Here is an 18,244-nt window from a genome sequence, read left to right on the forward strand (position 1 = left end):
GAGGGTATGACACCGTGAGGATGAAATATGTAAACACAGATGAATGACACTGTGCAATAACAGGTGTGGTCCTGAGTTTGGGGCTCAAGTGTCTGACACGGAATGGTCAATGTGGGCCTCAGGCATATGGTGAGTCTGAGTGTGCGACCAAGGGCGTAACACAGAGTGACATCAAGCGTGTGAAAACCAGGGTGTGATACTGTGTGACCCTGACCCTGACATTGAATGTGTGATGCTGTGTGTAATGGTTGTGACAACGTGAACTGTGAACACACAGCCCTGTGTGTGATACTGTCATGGGAAGAGCCCGATGGGTTCAGGCAGGGAAATGACATGATCCAGTCTATGATTTTGAAAGAGTCTGTACTCTGGCTGCAGAGTGTATGTGGGGGACCAGTTGGAGGGGCCAAGAGGAGACGGGCAGACAGTTGGAGGCTGCTGCAGCCACCTAGGCAGGAGATGGTGGTGCCTGGGCTAAGGGGTGGGCAGAGTTGGAGAGAAATGGACAAACCTTGGAGATATTCGCAGGTAGAAATGACTGAACTTGCTGATGAATTAGAGGATGAACCAGAAGGAAAAAGGGAGGATGGCTGCCAGGTTTCTGGCTTGAAGAACCAAGGGATGGCTGGTGGAGATGTTACTGGGATGGGTAAAGACTCGGGGAAAGTCAGGGTTCATGGGGTGGGGGAGGACAAGGAGGCAGAAACTGACAGACCTGTTTCGGATGTAAGTCAAGCATCCAGGTGAAGGCGTCCAGTGGGCAGCAGAGGCCAGGCTGGGGATATATTTGGGAGTCAGCAGGCAGAGCTGGTTTATTAAACCATCGACCTTGCTGGGATGACCTAGGGAGAGAGCGTAGTGAGAGAAGAGGTGAGGAATGAGGACTGAGCCCTGAGGTGAAGAGGAGCAGCAAAGAGACAGAGGAGAAGCAGCCAGGGAGGTGGAGGAGACCAGACAGGTGAAGCCAGAATTCACGGGAGGGGAGAGGTTCAACAGGGAGGGATGCTGCCACGCTGTCAGGGAAGGCGGGATCAGGGAGATTGTGCTGGGCTGGGCCACGTGCTTAAATAAGCCTGGCAAGAACCCTGTTGGTGACAGGGTGGGGCCAGAAGCCAGATGGCCTGTGCAGGTGGTAAGTGGAGGTGAAGCCAGAGCATAGTCAGCCCTTTGGAGACCTTCCACTGTGAAGGGATGCAGAGGAGAGGCATGGTTGCTGCAAAGAGGTGTGAGGTCAAGGGAGAGTACAATTTTTTTTATTATGGAATATTTTAAACACACAATAGGAGGGAGAAGAATACAATACGCTTGCCATATACCCCTCACCCAAATCTAGCAGTTATTAAGATTTAGACATATTTAGTTCATCTACCCCTCTTTTCTTTTCATTTTCATTTCTTGAAATACATTATTAAAAAATTTTTTAATTGTGATAAAATGTGCATAACATAAAATTTACCATCTTAACTATTTTTAAATGTAGAGTTCAGTGGTGTTACGTACATTCACATTGATGTGCAGCCATTTTCCAGAACATTTTTCACTTTGCAAAACTGAAACTTATACCCATTAAACAATCTCCCCCTCCCCCCAGCCCTAGGTAACCACTCTTCTACTTTCTGTCTCTATGAATCTGACTATCCTAGGTATATCATATAAGTGGAATCATACAGTGTTTGTCTTTTTATGACTGACATTTCATTCAGCATAATATCCTCAAGGTTCATCCATGCCATGTTATAACATATGTCAGAATTCCCTTCCTCTTTGAGGCTGAATAATATTCTATTGCATGAATAAACCACACTTTGTTTATCAGTTCATCCATTGATGGGCACTTGGGTTGCTTCCACCTTTTGACTTTTATGAATAGTGCTGCTGTGAACATGGGTGTACAAATAGCTCTTTAAGATCCTGCTTTCAGTTCTTTTAGATATATAACCAGAAGTGGAATTGCTGGGTCATATGGTAACTTAATCTTTAATTTTTGAGGAACCACCATACTGTTTTCCACAGCAGCTGTACCATTTTACACTCCCACCAACAGTGTACCAGGGTTCCAGTTTCTCCACATCCTCACCAACACTTTTTTTCCTTATTTATTTATTATTTATTTATTTATTTATTTTTGGCTCCATTGGGTCTTCGTTGCGGTGTGCATGGGCTTCTCATTGCGGTGGCTTCTTTTTGTTGCGGAGCACGGGCTCTAGGCACACGGGCTTCAGTAGTTGTGGCTTGCAGGCTCAGTAGTTGTGGCTCGCGGGCTCTAGAGCGCAGGCTCAGTAGTTGTGGCACACAGGCTTCGTTGCTCCGCGGCATGTGGGATCTTCCCAGACCAGGGCTCGAACCCATGTCCCCTGCGTTGGCAGGCGGATTCTTAACCACTGCGCCACCAGGGAAACCCCCTCATTGTAGTTTTGATTTGCAATCCTTGATTATTAGTGCTGTTGAGCGTCTTTTCATGTGCTTGTTGGCCATTCGTACATCTTTAGAGAAATGTCTATTCAAGGCCTTTGCCCATTTTAAAATCAGGTTGTTTGTTTACTTTGTGGTTGAGCTGTAGGACTTCTTTTTTTTTTTTTTTTTTTCTTTTTGCGGTATGTGGGCCTCTCACTGTTGTGGCCTGTCCCGTTGCGGAGCACAGGCTCCGGATGCGCAGGCCCAGCGGCCATGGCTCACGGGCCCAGCCGCTCCGCGGCATATGGGATCCTCCCAGACCGGGGCACGAACCCGTATCCCCTGCATCGGCAGGCAGACTCTTAACCACTGCGCCACCAGGGAGGCCCTAGGACTTCTTTATATATTCTGGATACTAACCCCTTATGAGATATATGATTGCAAATATTTTCTCCCATTTTGTAGGTTGCTTTGCTGAAGTATTTTAACACAAATCTCAGACATGATGTCATTTCACCAAAGGTGGATATTTTTAAGGTCAGAAGGTGCTGGATGACGCTGAAATGAGACAGTGCAACACAGAGCCAGCTTGGAAGTGTGTGTGTAAGGCTGTGTGAGGGTGACACTGGGGACCTTGAGACATAGTGTGTGACACTGAAGGTGGGCCACCCTGATTGAGGGCAAAAGTGATAGTTTCACTGTGTGTGGCCCCATGACAGTGATGTGTGACACTGTGGACACTGTGAAATGATTGTGTGTCACTGAGTATGTGGGACATGCCATGTGAAGGTGACAGTGATCATGTCCCTGTGTGTCGCCCTGAGGTGGTGAGTATGACACAGAGTGGATGCCGCATGGGAATGAGAGGGGTTGCGGTGTGTTGTGGTTGACGGGGGTGTTTGCGATCGTGTCGGATCAGCGCCAGCCTCAGCTGCTGACCGTCAGACGGAGGACAGACATCACAGAGTGGACAAGGAGAAATGCTCAATGGGGACAGAAATGGTGTCTGGGCCCAAGTATGAGCTGGCCTGAGGCCTGTTCCTTTCTCTGAACTCTCCAGGAAGGCTTCCTGGAGGCAGGGCGGGAGCACGGTAGTGGGACGCCGCAGGTACCTGTTAAGCTATGGTGTCAGACAGCCCTGTCTGGCTGTGACATTTAGCAAGTCATTTTATCTCTTGAGCCTCAATTCCCTCAAGTATAAAATAGGGCGATTGGGAGGATTACATGAAACGGTGCTTTTAAATGAACACAGTGCCTGGCACTGAGCAAATGCTCAGTGGTCTCTTGGGGAGACCACCCCTCAAGTCCCTGTGCCCAGGCACCTGGTGTGATGGGAGCGCCAGTGGGTGCACAGAGAGGGTGCACAGAATGAATGATGTGTTCTATGCCCACAGCCCTCCGCCCTTCCTCTCCCGCCCCTCCTGTCCCCTGCTCGGCATTGTTAGGGCCTCCCCACCCCAGCTTGCTCCCCCCTACTCCTCTCCCTGGCTCCTGCTGTCCTCACCCGCTGTCAGCCTCCAGCCCAGACTCCTGCAGCCTCATTCAATTAGGCCGATGCAATTTGCTCAAGAAAAAAATGCCATAATTTGGTTAATCACACCAGTAGGGGATCTGGCCCTGGTGTGGTGGGTGGGGATGGGTAGGAGATCCACCCCAGTAGCTGAGAGCACAGGTCTGGAAGTGCCTGTCTCTCGGGAGAGACCCAACCACACCCTTGGGTTCCATTCTGGAGCCAAAAGAGTCCAGAGCTTGGGTCTCCCCAACTCCAGCCACAGAGATCTTGAGACAAAGGCTTGGAATGACTGGGTTCACTCGTGTCCCTGGAGGGTCCCTGGCCCTTTCCATGTCTCAGTCCCCCTGTCTGACAATGAGAGTGGGGTGGGGGGTAGTCTCTGAGCCTCTGGCCAGCATAGCTGGTCTCTGCATCCCAGATCTGGTCAGTCCCCCCTTATGGCTTCTGTAGGGCCTTCTCTTGGGCTTTGGAGAGGGTGGGATAGAGGGTGGGTGAAGGGGACAGAACCCTAGGGGGAGTTAGGAGGGGGCGGGTATCCTCAGAGCCTCATCTCTGTCCAGAGTCAGAGACCCTCTGATCCCAGGCTGCATACCTGGAGCGAGGGCAGGAAGAAAGGGAGCTGGTATTTCTTGGTCACCTGCAGGGCCACAGCTTCTAACTTCGCAGGTTGTACCTTGCTTGCACAGGGCTCCAACAGAGGCAGGGTGGCACTAAAACCCAGCTCATTCTCCCCCACCAATCCTTGCCCCTCAGGCTGCATTTGCCCAGAGGGTTGGGGTCACCTCTTTGTAACTTGCACAGAGGTGGCCTAGCCCCTAGCTGGGAGCAGCTTAGGCAGGACCTCCTGGTTCCACTTGAGTCTTCTCAGTGGCTCTGGGAGAAGGCACCATTTTATAGATGAGGGAACTGAGCCCAGGGAGGTGAAGAGCTTGTCCAGTGCCAAGCAGGTGGTGTGTGGCAGGTGGGGATGTGAGCCCAGGTCTGGCAGAGGTGATGGAGGAGGTGGTGGGGTCCACGGGGCAGGAGAATCAAACACCCCACAGGCACAGATGCCAACACTCAGCCATAAACTCGTTCACTTGTTCAGAGACAAAACCAGCCACTGGTGCACTCACAGTTCCACAGACAGCTACACACTTGCTGCACACACCCAGACTCACAAAGACACTGACAACCCACATCACACATGCACGGGCAGCCGTACATACAGATGGCTCGTGCACAGATGATGCCTCAGGGGTGCTCATACATTTACGCTTTCACACACATTCTCCCAGAATCACAGAGCCACATGCTCTCACACAGATACCCTCCTAATAACCCAAGGGACATATTCTGCTGTGGTTACATGATGGCCTGTAGGGATATGCATTATGCACAGCTAATGGGCAGGCCACACATGTGCTTAGGTCACTAGCAAAGCAGGAGCGCCCTACAAAGTGGGAAAAAAAGTCAGTTGTGATGAGTGTATTCAGAATTTTGCAATCAGAAAAGTCACACAAATGTGATTTTAATGTTCATTTCCAAGACAAAATTTATATAAGATCTGGTGAGACTGGGGACATCTTCATCTTTTTAGGGTTTGGGGGCCTCTAAAGGACCTGCACAGATTCACAGGCACAACAGTCACGTGAGATCTCCTGGGCTCACATATTTACCCAGCACTGGGCTCTGTGTGTGTGTGTGTGTGTGTGTGTGTGTGTGTGTGTCTGTGTGTGTGTGTATACACGCACTCGGTTGCTCCCGGATCCTTGAGATATGAGGATATGAGGAGGGAGAGTAGGAGAAGTTCCAGAGACTCCGGATGTTTGTTTTGTGGCTTCCTGGGCCCTCCAAAGGCAAATGATTTTGGATGCCAGCCTGCCTGCCCGGGCGGGGTGGTGGGCTGGTGGGTTGTGTGAGGAGCCCTGCCTCTGGAGCCCCAGCCAGGGGATCCTGCGTAATGATGCGGTGTGACCGAGGCCCACGGCCAGCTTCCTGTGGACTTGTGGACCCGTCAATGCCCCTCTCTGGGGCTCGGTTCCCCCATCTGAAAAATGGAAGCAGAGAGGAGGTGAGACTAGATGGGCTTTCACCCGGAGACTGAAATGGAGAGACATTCCAGGCCCGGGGTGCAGAAGAGAAAACCAAAGCTGGGGTGGGGAGATGGAGGGGCCAGTAAGGTTCAGGGTTCAGGACAGGGCGTGGGGCCCCAGAGCCTGCAGTGTCTCCCCAGTGTCCCCTTCCCTGGAGAAGAGCTGCTCCTCAGAACTTGCTCGGGGCAGTGGTGGCGCGGAGAGGCTCAGCCCTTGCTGACCTGCCAAGGGGAACAGTGGAGGGGAGGTGGGGATGAGAACAGGACCGGGGAGCAGGATAGCACAGCGGGGGTGAGGCACTGGAGCAGACCTGGGCTGAGCCTGGAAGCAGCGGTCCCCAACCTTTTTGGCACCAGGGATCGACGAGGGCGGGGCGGGGGGAGGGGGGAGGATGGTTCAGGCGGTTGTGCGAGTGATGGGGAGCGTCGCGGCAGATGAAGCTTTGCTCACTCGCCCACCACTCACCTCCTGCTGTGTGTCCGGGTTCCTAACTGGCCGAAGCCCGGTACCGGTCCTCGACCCCCGGGGGGTTAGGAATCCCTGCCTGGAAGGACAGGAGGGGAGAAGAGAGGACATCTGGTTCAGGAAGTGGAAAAGGAGGAGCCAAGGCCTGGAGGTGTGGGGATGAAGGGGTTGGGGGCTTAAGGTTGGAGAGTTGGGAATAGTCTAGAGCGTGGAACCTGGACCAGGGTGTCAGCAGGAACAGCAGTGGCCTCGTCTGAGGTGCTTCGCAAACCACTCCAGCAGGTCCGGGAGCTCAGAGCCTGTCCCAGGACCCCGGGAGCCATGGCAGCCTCCTGCAAGGGAGGAATACAGCGCTGCAGTTACAGGTTGGGGGAGGCTCAGAAAGGCCCCCCACTCTGGGGAACAGAGTGGTTGGGAGCCCAGAGGCAGGGACATGCCTGAGATGAACCCTGCCCAGAAGATTTCTCATTCCAGCCCCCAAAACAGTGGGACTATTTTTAGGAACAATTAAAGTGCTCACACATTCCTGCAGGGGCAGGGAGAAGGAAGGGGGGCCAGGAGCCAGTGCAGAGGGAAAGGGTGGACCCCGCCCCTCCCTCCAATTCTGGCTTTGTCCTCAGGACTGGGGAGGCTTGAAGACCCTGGCCAGTCCAGCCTCCCCAGCCCTGTCCCCAGCGTCCCCTCCTGGCTCTTGTGTCTGTCCCTCTGCCTCTGAATCGGTCCTCATCTCTGTCCCAGTCTCTTTCTCATACTCACCCTCCCTCCCACCCCCCACCCCCCACCCCCCACGCCTGGATTTGGGGGAACAGCTGGGATGGGCCAGGCCCTGAAGACAGAGCCAAATACAGTCATGGGACCCAGCAGTGAGGCTGTGGGAGAGACACATACCAGAGAAGAACAGACTGAGAGAAAGAGGGACAGATATGGAGAACCCAGGAAGGCTGGGAGGGAAACAGAGAGCTCAGGTCAGAGCCAGGAGAGCCCCATGGCAGTGGCAGCCGCTCTGTCTCCTGCTGTCGGTCTTGTGCTGGAGGAGGTGCTCTGCCAGACCTGCCCTTCCTTCACCCCCAGCAGCCCCTCCCCAGGTTAGTCCTTCCTCCCTGCCCTCTGCAGGCCCACACTGACCCTGGGCCAGGCCAGTGCCATCCAGCATTTACCTCCCACTGTGGGTACTGTGTCTGGCACAGAGGGAGAGACACGAGGCCCTGTCCCTGGCCTGGAGGAGGACACCCAGCTCCACCCTGCACCTGAGAGGGGCTCAGCCCATCCGCTGGCCAAGGCAAGGAACTGGAGGGGCCGCTAAGACAAACAGTGCCTAGCAGGGAGGGAGCCTAGTGTGTCCCGGAGGCCTCTGGACTGGGGCAACGGCCTCCTGACTCTACGTGAGACCCTGGGCAAGTCCTTTCCTGCCTCTCCTGGTCTTCATCTACCCTCATCAAGCTGGGGATTGGGCTCCATAGGCCTGGGGCCCTGTAGCCTCTGATCCTGTGGGAATTCTCAGGAGGCCTGGGAAGGGGACAAGTGACCCACCCAGGAAGGCTGCCTGGAGGAGCCTTCATGAAAGAAAGTGATAAAGATAGTGCTCCTCTCAGGGAAGAGCCCCTCCTTCCTGACATGCTGTCCCCTGCCCTGCCTGCACTGGGAGGTGATCCTGAGGCAGAAGGGCCTCCTGGCCTGCAGAGATGCCTTGGAAAGGTTGCCAAAAGTTCTCAGCACAAGGCACCCTCATACCTTAGGTTCCTCTAAGACAGTCACTGTGCCAGACTTGGGAGACTTTGAGAGGGTGCAGCTGTCTCCCTGGCCTGAGGACCTCCGGGAGTCATGGGGTCCATCCCTCTGCTTGGTAATGGCATATACCCCTCACAGCCCAACAGCCCTGGGCACTCAGGAGTCTAGCTCTCATTTTATAGCTCAGCAAACACCTCCTGACACGTGTGACAGGCTGCATGATACCAGGGTCCCCAGGAGGAATAGGGCACAACCTCTGCCCTCTAAGAACCCCCAATCTGATGGGGGAGCCAGATGGACAGTAGTGGCAACTCTGCATGCCATGCCATCATGGGGAGCACAGGGCTGTAAGAGCCCCTGGGTGGGAGGCTCACATTGGCCTGAGAGAGGGAACAATGGCAAAATGTTCCTGGACTGAGGCCCAAATGAGGGAGGCTCATTTATTCATTCATTCATGTATCCAATTGTTCCTTCAGCCATCATTTCCTGAGAGACATTAACTCTTTTCTGACGCTAGTCCACTGGGTCACTCAGCTCCATCCTCCTCTCCAGCTTGGGCCACTGTGCCTGCCTCTCAGAGGCTCCTGGACTTGCTTTGTCTAGCTCCCAACCCACGCTGAAGGCCACGGAGCGGATGAGGCTGAGGAGGGTTTGAAGACATTAAGAGTCATGGAACCCAGAGCTAAAGGCCAGCCAGGCTCATCAAGTCCTTTCTCATGGCACAGACTCCCTAGCAGGGCCCCTGTCCTTGTTTGCACACCACTGGGGTCGGGGAGCTCACCTCCTTCCTGCCCAGGCTTCTCTTTTGTGGTATGTCTGACTCACAGCCAGCTTACACCTGCCAGCCCACTGTGCCGAACTCTGCCCACACGGGCCCTTGGCCCAGGAACCAAGGACAGTAGAGGCATCAGGTATTTGGGACAGCAGTGATGAGGGGATGCTACTGATGTGCTGGGGAGGAAGACTGTGGCATCGAGAAGAAGGTGGGCAATGGGGGTGGAGGCAGCTATTGGCTCTGCCATGTGGATGAGGCAGCGGGACGTGGGGGGCTAGGAGAGAAGCCCTGAGCCTGTCCTGGACCCCCCCGAGGCCATCTCCCCCTCGCACACTCGGCTCTGCCCTCCCTCCCTCTTCCCACTCTGCTGTTCCCTCACCCCATCCTTTCCTCACCCCAGACCCTGTGCTAGGGACTGCGGGGGCCCAGCGAGTCAGGTCCTCGGAGAGCTGACTGTGCATACAATTCCTGCCTTCCCTCCCCAATTCCTTCCCCTTCTCCTCCTTCATCCAACCCCAAACCTAGCCCTTGAGGAATCCAGGAGGGCCTGGGACAATTGGGAGGGCACTTTGGAGGAGGCAGGAGCTAGAGTAAAAGCTGAGACTGGCTTAGAAATGGTGAGGGTCCCGGGAGGAGCTGTTTGTAAATGTTGGAGGGAAGGATCCCACAGGATGGGGCCGAGCTCATCAGGGAGGTTGGGGGACGGGGTGGGGGACCACCAGGACCAGGCTCAGGTGTATTCTACAGTGCACGTGTCTCCAGTGTGGCTCGGAGGCTGGAGACGCGGCCCTGTTGGAGTAACAACTGAAGCCAGAGTCTGCGAAGGGTGGGGGAGGGGAAAGGGGGGACCCAGAGGAGGGAGGAGAGGAAGAGAAGGAGAGGTAGGAGGAAGGGGGAAGGGCAGGTCCTTCCTTTAGGGCTGGGCCCCTGAGCTCCAAGAAGCCCCTTCCACACACCCCGGTCCCATGTCACCCCACTGTACCCACTCACTCCTTCCAGGACGCCTCCCTCTGCCTTCTTTGGGGACCTTCTCTGAGGAGTCCCCCTCATGTGGTGGAAGTGGCACGGACTTGCTGCCAGAAGCTGGGTCATTCTCACCCGAGCAAGGCCCCTCCCCTTTGATCCTTAGTCTCCTCACCTCTAAAACGGTGTGGTCAGAACAGGTGCCTCCCAGGGTTGGTAGGAGGATTAGAGAGAGTGTGTGTCGCTGGGTCTCAAAGTGTGGTCCCTTGGGCAGCAGCAGCAGCAGCATCTAGGAATGTGTTGGAAGTGCAAATTCTTGGCGTCATCCAAGACCTACTGTATCAGAAACTCTGGGGGTAGGGCCAGCAAGCTGGATATTACCAAGCCCTCCAGGGGATTCTGGTGCACAGTCAAGTTTGAGAACCACTGATGGACGCCTCTAGCACACAGTAGGTGCTTGAGAAAGATGCCTTTTCTCCCCCAAAGCCTGATGCCCCACTCAAGCAGGGCCCTGACATGTGAGCTTGTCCAACTGTGGCCTGGGTCTCTCTCCTGCCACTTCCTCGGACCAGGTCTCCCAAGGGTCACCAAGCCTCTTTCCTCTATTTTCCTGCCCTTGGTCCAGCTCAGCCTTGTTGAGGGGAGGTCTGGGCCTGCAAGATCTTAGCACTCCTGGGCAGCTCTTCGTGTATTTAAGGTACCAGTGTCTGTTAGAGGCAGCTCCTGGGCGGGTGGCAGGTCTGGGCCGGCAGGAGGGGAGGGAGGAGGAGGGGCGCCTCTCCTGCTTCCTTGCTGTCTCCTGATTCTACAGGGCCAGACACGCTGTGAGGACTGTGAGAGTCACAGAGTAAGCTTGGGGTGCTTGGGCTCGGCTGGGGTCTGAAGCCCAGCCCACGGGGGCTTCTCTGGCCTGAGCCTCCAGGAGGCCTCCTTTGGGGGAGCTCTGCCAGTCACTCTGGCGGAGCAGATGGGCTTACAAGTGCCAGGCACATGCTGGGCTCAGAGACAGATGTGCTCCTTTGCCCCTGAAGGCCCTGTTCTCTGGGAAGAGAAGAGACTGTGTATAATGCCCACCAGAATGGGAAGCAGGAAGCAGAAGAATAGATGGCATCTGCCCTGGCACCCCTGGTTTCTCTCATCATGGCCACTTTCCTGGGTTCCCTCGTCCTGTGGGTGCCCACCTTGGGTCAGAGGCTTTCTCCCCAAGTTCTCGAGGTAACCACTTAGAGGTTTGGGGGAGGAGTGGGCAGGAGAGCCAGGAGTTGGGGGGAGGGGCAGAACTATACTGGAGAGAGAGGGCGGAAGCCATCTTAGAGGAGAGAGGATTTGGAGGTGGGAAAAGGCGCCGAGATTCTTGGAGACGAGACAGGAGAGCAGCCTGTGACAGAGATGGGCGTCCACTGAGGGAAGCATGGAGAGAAGGAGAGAGACCCACTCGGAGAGATCAGGGAGACAGAGCCTGAGAGAGAGACACAGCCCCAGGGGGAAGGAAAGAGGAATAGAGAGGGAGAGGGGCTCCAAAGTCCTGGGGGATCTTGAAGGTCCCCCCTTTAGAGAAAGGGACACCAAAGCCCAGAGAGAGAGGGCGCCCGCAACCCCAGGCCACACAGGACCTAACACAGGCAGAGCTGGGTAAATCAGTATGTATGGCCAGTCCCGGTAACACAGCTTGTCTTAGGAGGCCCCTGAGTGCTGGGTTTGATGTTACTACCTTCTTTTAGGCCTCCGTGGGGGCTAGGAGGCTTTCCTCCAGAGAGCGAGGGGTGGGCCCTAGGTCTCAGGCAGCGGGGAGAGCAATAGAAGGGTCAGTGGAGGTGGGGAAAGACATAGAGACTCATGGAGACAAGGCAGGAAGCTAGTTTGTGACAGTGACACTGACCTTCAAGAAGGCCATCCGTGCCTGTGCTAGCGGCTCCAGAAGGGATAAGGCCAAGGTCTCTGGCTTCATATAATCCATTAAGGAGTTAGAAGTAATTTTGTCCAGACCCTCCCCCCTGTCCAAATGAGTGCAGAAAGGCTGATCCAGCCCCAACGCTGGCTCCAGAGGAGCCCTCACTCAGAACAGGCTCCCCTTTCTTGGTATCTGAGGTGAAAGATGAGTGCGTGGGAGTGGCACTGTCTATAGTGCTGAGTGGACCTACCTCCAACAATACAGCTGCAGGTAGGGAGCTGGGGAAAGTAGAAAGGCTCCATCCACCCATCCATCCATCCACCCACCCACTCATCCATCTATCCATCCATCCATCCATCCATCCATCCATCCATCCATCCATCCATCCATTCACATATCCATCTACCCATCCTCACTGAATTAAAACACAAAATCATAGAACTATATGTCGCAAGCTGGAAGGACCCATTTTTACTAATGAGGAAACGGAGGCTCAGAAGAGGAAAGGGCCTACCAAGGCCACACAGAGCTTCCGTAGTCAATCTGGGACAGGACTGGACATCGCTGCTCTTTTCTACACACCACAGATTCTCCTCTGGGGTCTGGGATTGCTGGTTGTTATGCTGGTATTTATACTGGTGGCTGCAAAAAAGCTGCAAAAGCAGGAAATGTGACCTCTTTCACCTCACCCTGAGCCTGGATGTGTGTGTGTGAGTGTGTTTGCATGTGCATGTGTGTACATGCCTAAGTGCATATTTATGTGTGCATTGTATATAGGGTTGCATTTTTATCCGTGTGTGTGCGTGTTTGTGTGAGGGTGTGTGCACGGCAGTATGTATATGCATGACATGTGTAGGCGTTCATGAGAACAGGTATGGCTCTGTTTGTACTTTTCCTTTCCTCATCTTTTTAAGATTTCTGGGGTTTTAACCTCTGACTTGAGCCTTGTTAGTCCCCACCTGGGCCTCCAAATTGGGAATTTCCCTACTTCCCATTCTCAGCTGCTCCCCATTGATTCTCTTCTCCTTTCACTGGGGCAGCCACTCTGTCCTCTGAGCCCCCCGTGGACTTTGGAACTTGAGCTATTTCCTCCCTGAGTTGATGCAGGAGGTGAAGTTGCTTTGAGATCAGGGAAGATTCAAGGAGGAGGTGGCATGTGAGCAAGTCTTAAAGGCCAGGTATGAAGTGGCCTTTCCCAGCCGTGGTTCCTGCACTCAACACCCCCCATCCTGGGGCAGGCAGGGCAGGCAGGGCAGCACCAGGAGGTGGGTGGACAGAAGGATGCCAGGCAGAGAGCCCCGGGCTTCATGGGCCATGTCTGCATCCAGCCCACTCAGGGCCCCCTCCCTGCTGCTGCCCCAACTCTCCCCAAGTTTCCTTTACCATTCCCCGCCTCACTGCCATTATCCTGCCCTCTCCCTGAGGAGTCACAGAAAACTGACCAATCCAAGCAAAGGCCAGACAGGCACCCACCAATTCCAGTAAAGGACAGTTCAGGGCACTCCCCAATCCAAGTAAAGGGCAGGTCGAGGAGCCACCAATCAGAACAAAGGACAAACTATTCTCTCTAAGCCCCCTGAGGAGGGAGCTGGGGGTCGGTGCAGAGCAGGAGCAAGAGAGAGGCTGGAAATCCAGAGTCGTGGGTTCTGGACCTGGCTCTGGCCTGACTGGCTGGCTGACCACAGATGGGGCATTGCTTCTTTTTGAGCCTCAGTTTCTTCATCTGTCAAATGGGGACACTTAGCTGTCCCAAGCCTATGGATTTGAGAGATGTCTCCCCCTACATGAGAGCTACTCCATCACCTTGGCCCCTCTTCTCCAGCTTCCACACTATACACATAAACTCCACTGGAGGGCAGGGCCACTCAGGGCATAACTTGTCCATCCCCACTGTCTCCAGGCAGGAACAGACCTAAACCAGCACCACCTCTGGAGCCAAGCCCTGGGAACCCCAGTCTGAGGAGCCTGGGTTGACAGACTTTATTTGGGGATTTTTTTGGGCATCAGCTCTTCCTCCCCGCTTTAGTCTGCAGAATTGACCTCGAAAGGCCACAACAGCCCACGTGTATACTGTGCGTGCAGGTGTTGCTGAGTCCTGGCCCTGTGATTCCATGAGGAAGTAGCTGCACCTGTGTGAACCTGTACGTGTACCTGGAGGGTGTCTGAAGGCAGGCTGGGGTGTTTCTGAGAGGATGTGAAGGTTTATGGCTGTGTGGCTGGGTATGTGTGGTGCTGAGGGTGTGTGAACTGTGATGAGGAGTGCCTAAGGGTCAAAGGACAATTGATCCAATTTGGGGATTGTATTGTTTGGAATGCACAACTTCTGATGTCCTAGGATGGAGACACATCTTCATGACCAAAATGTTTCTTCACTTGAGCAGTGAGGGGGATAAAAGAGGAGTTGGGGGTTCTAGAAAGCAATGCCAAGTGAGCATTTGGGGAGAAAGCCCATTACTGCCCCCCGTCCTGCAACACAGGACTGGGTGGGAGTGGGAGGTGGGGTAGGGGAGGAAATTGAAGCCAAGAAAGATGCAAGGTGAAATCTGGAGCTGAAGCCTGGACCCTAGGCTTCATCTGGACCCCAGTGCAGGACTCCCCTCTGTAGCCACTCTGAAAAATGGGCATCTAGCCATTTTTGCATACCCCCAGGTATGGGGAGCTCACTTCCTCTCTCTCTCCTGGTGGCCTCTGCCTGTGCAGCGTGGCTCTTCCTGGAAGAAGTTCTTTCATCCCACTGGGCCAAGGCCAGCCTCCTGTGAAATCCTATGGGTCTCCAGGCTGTCTCCAAGACCACAAAGTCCAGTCCCCCTGCCCAGGAAAGCCTGAGATATTGGAGTCAAATACTGAGACCCCTGGGTTCTGCTCTGCTGCAGGCTTGGCACCCCTAGACTCTCCAAGCTTAGTGACATGCAGGACTTGATTTCCAGTTCCCTCCTTACATGGGTCACCTCCTCTGAATGAGTCTCATCTTGTCCTTACCTGGGACACAATGCACTGGGGATAATTGAATCAGTGGAGGAACTCTCATCTTCTCTATTTAGGTTAATGGATCTTTATTAACACGGCCTGCAGTTTCAGCATTTTAATGTATTACCAGCCACATTTACACTACGGGCTCATGCTGAGCCTGTGGTCCACTAAGACCCTCAATCTCATATCACTTTCACAAGAAGGGCCACGCCATGTGTCCTGCATCCTACAGTTAATCACTTTGTTTTATGAACTCAGCCATCCACAAGGAAGACATCAGAAAGAACTTCCAGGGGCTAGTGGGGAAGGCATAGCTGAGTGGATGGTATGAGTCACAATTCTGCCTTGGCCCTGGATCCTCTGTTCCATTACCTTTCTCTTTGATCCCCATGGTTCTGGCCAAGTTAATAGAGCGAGAAGCAGGGACCTTTCTTGTCTCTGTTCCGGCTCTCCAAGGACGAGGACTGTTCCTGGGACGGGAAGGCTGTGAGGCAGTCAAGGCTGATTTCTCCTTCCCCTTCTAGCTTGCCAGGGGCTGGCCTGTGTTTCTCACATCTTGTGGGCTCATGCACCCCTTGGATTCTTGCTACTCCCAGCCCCTCATTAGGCTGACAAACGAGACTGTGTGAACCACCTCCCTCCCTCCTCAGGAAACTGAGTGGGACCCAGATTCAGCAAATGTTTAGCTGAGCACCTATGTGTGTGGGCACCCTGTGAGGCACTTCTAGGACTCAGTTTCATTTTATCTTCACATTAGCCTGTAGGGGGAGATAGCCTCAGTTGCCCCCAGTTTACAGATAGAAGACTGAGGCTCGGTGACTTGACCAAGATGCACACTGCTTATAAATAGTGGAGCTAGGATTCAAATGTGGGATTTTTTGTTTGCTTGTTTTGCTTTGTATTAATGTGGAAGCTTGTACTTTCCCTGCTTTCCTGAGTTGTCCTTGTCTGAAGGACAAGAGACCTGGGGTCTAGTCTAGACTTGACCTCTTGACTCACTGTGAGTTCTTTGCTAAGTCCCTGGCCCTTCTCTGAGCCCCAATCTCCCCATCTGTAAGATGAGGGGACTTGGACATTCTAGGGCCTTAAGACTGGTTGGATTCTGAGATCCTAAGATCCTGGGATTCAAGTGTCTGCGAGCCTTGGGCTCTGGTTTAAGCTGGGAATTTGTGTTCCCAGCCGCCTGGGTAGGGGGGTTGCCCTGGCCTGCCTGGAAAAGGCCCTCACTGCCCTTTCCTCTCTTTCAGGATGCTTTGCTGAACCTGGGCTCCGTCATCGACATTGCAGGCTTGCAATGGGCTGTCAAAGAGGCCCTGTCAGCTGTGCTGCCCAGAGTGGTAGGTGCCTTGTCCCACGCTTCCTCTGCCCCCCTAAACCTTTGCCCAGCTCCTTGCTGTACCTACAGGGTTGAGAAGAAAAGAAGAAGCAGGGCCCCCCCTCCTCCCGTGAAGGGTTTGGGTGAGTGTTCTGAGAGGGCTTCCTGGAGGAGGAGGACTGAAGCTAAGTCCCCCAAATGAACTTATATAGGAATCCTGGAATGTCTGGGACAAAAAGGGCTTTAGAGCTTAATTGGAAAGATCATGTCTCAGATAATGGAATGGATTCACCTAGGATAATAGCTAGGACATAGTGGAGTCAGGTGGGCTTTGGCATATGTACAGCAGGAAGGATTGAAAGTAGACATGCAGAAGAACTTCCTTGATGCCAGGTCTGGGAGGTGCTGAAATGGGGCTCAGCCGAGATGAATGGATCTGTGCCAAGTTAAAGTGTCCTGTCTGGAGTCAGGAGGCTGGACAAGGTGTCTTCTAGAAACCTTTAAGCTTCTTTCTGACCCATCCCAACACCATAGATGAGGTTGCAGATTGGGGGAGACTGTGACCCTCTTCAACTGCCCCAGGCCACTCCCCAACCTGGCTCCAGTGGCCACTGTCCATCCCTTAGGCAGTAGGATGGATAAACTGTCCCTCAAGACCTAAAGCAGAAGTGTCTCAGTTGTGCCAGATAGAGGGAAGCAGGGACTGTCAGTCAGTCCAGGGAGGGAGGCTCTGACTTACCCTAAGGTGCATGGAAGACTTCATAGAGGAGGAGATGCCTAAACTGAGTCCCCATAGCCTAGAATGTCCCCTCCCCTACTCTAGACATCAGCCACCAGCAGAGCCCATTGTGTCTGAATCTGCTGGATGGATGAACCGCCCGAGGCCCAGAGAGGGAGGGCACTTCCCCCAAGGTCACACAGCATGACAGGAACAAATGGGGCTTGGCACCTAAGCACCCCCATCCCCTTTCCTCAGCTCTGCCTTTTCAAAACCTCCTGGAAGTTCAGAGCCCAGAGGGCTAATGAATGAGCTTTATGACTGTGAAACTGGTAGGAAGTGGGTGGTATGTTGGCTCCCAAAACAAATCCTCCCGGAGATGGGACTGAGGCAACATCTGGCCTGGGGTGAAGAAACATCTGGAAAAGAGGAGGTGGGGAGGATGGCAGGTCAGCGTCCGTGAGGCTGTGCTGGGAGTGGGGAGGAGGATGTGACTGGCCTGGTCTTCACAGGCAGGATGCCTGGTGGTTGTGCCAGCATAGACACCCTGTACTGGATTAATCGTATCCCCAAAGCTGGGGCTTGGGAAGACAGCTCTGGTCCAGGTGACTAGGTTCCTGGGACACTGGGAAATGTCTGCCTCGGCCCACCCCGGAGACCTGTATGGGCTAGGGAAGCCCTGACTTTGCAGAGCCCTGCTGCCTTGATTGCATGGAGGGGCTCAGCCCTCCAAAAAGGGGTGGGGAGATGGGAGGTCTGCTCTACCCCTAGGGAGGGGTGAGGAGATGGGGGAGTGGTCTCCCTACCCCCTCCCCCCCCCCCCAGGGAGGGGAGTTGCTGCCACCTGGCTCCCTCATCAGCACCCATTGTGGCAGGCAGCCTCAAATGCAGATGGTGCTGATGTGTCTGAAATGGTTCCCTCCTCTGCAATAAACTCAGCTAATTTTAACCCAGAGGGGTGTGAGGGAGGGAGTGGGAGGCTCCTCCCTGCCTCCCCACCCTCAGATTGCCCACCCGCTCTCTCTGCCAGGGCAGGACTCTGTGTGACCCTGGGTGCTGGGTAGTGTCTTAACGTCTTTGGGGGGCCAAATCCTTCAGGCCCCTCCCAGGCTGCTTAAAGAAGAAGGAGGCTGGAGACAGATGAGGCTTGGGTGGCTTCCTTCCCACTGATTTCTTCATCCCTGAGCTCCTCGACTAGACCCTCACCCAGGAGGACAGAGGGGCTCCAGGGCTTCCTGTGTCTGCCCTTCTCACTCTCCTCAGGCCCTATCATTTCCGGCCCACGCCACCACTAAGCTTGGCTCAGATTCTCTTGAAGCGAGACTGGGATATCTCCTGGGGGTTGGGAGAGGGTGAGGGCCTGTTGCCACAGGCAACAAGAGTGTCTGACTGGATTGTGGACTGTCACAGTGGTGAAAGGCAACTGCTTCTGCTGAG

At 54.3% G+C, this 18,244-nt stretch overlaps 1 protein-coding gene across 2 annotated transcripts in view; it reads left to right on the plus strand.

The window, feature by feature from the left end:
* Positions 1-18,244, plus strand: part of PDE2A (phosphodiesterase 2A) — a 90,274-nt gene that overhangs the window by 43,834 nt on the left and 28,196 nt on the right. The window contains exons 3-4 of one of the 2 annotated variants that reach the window (XM_060103464.1): positions 2,860-2,931; positions 16,022-16,111. In XM_060103464.1, the coding sequence (XP_059959447.1) occupies positions 2,860-2,931; positions 16,022-16,111 (162 nt within the window). The remainder of the gene's footprint in view (positions 1-2,859; positions 2,932-16,021; positions 16,112-18,244) is intronic. The other variant, XM_060103465.1, reaches the window with a different exon arrangement.

The sequence above is a fragment of the Mesoplodon densirostris genome, chromosome 7 (genome assembly GCF_025265405.1).
Source record: "Mesoplodon densirostris isolate mMesDen1 chromosome 7, mMesDen1 primary haplotype, whole genome shotgun sequence".
Taxonomy (NCBI): domain Eukaryota; kingdom Metazoa; phylum Chordata; class Mammalia; order Artiodactyla; family Ziphiidae; genus Mesoplodon; species Mesoplodon densirostris.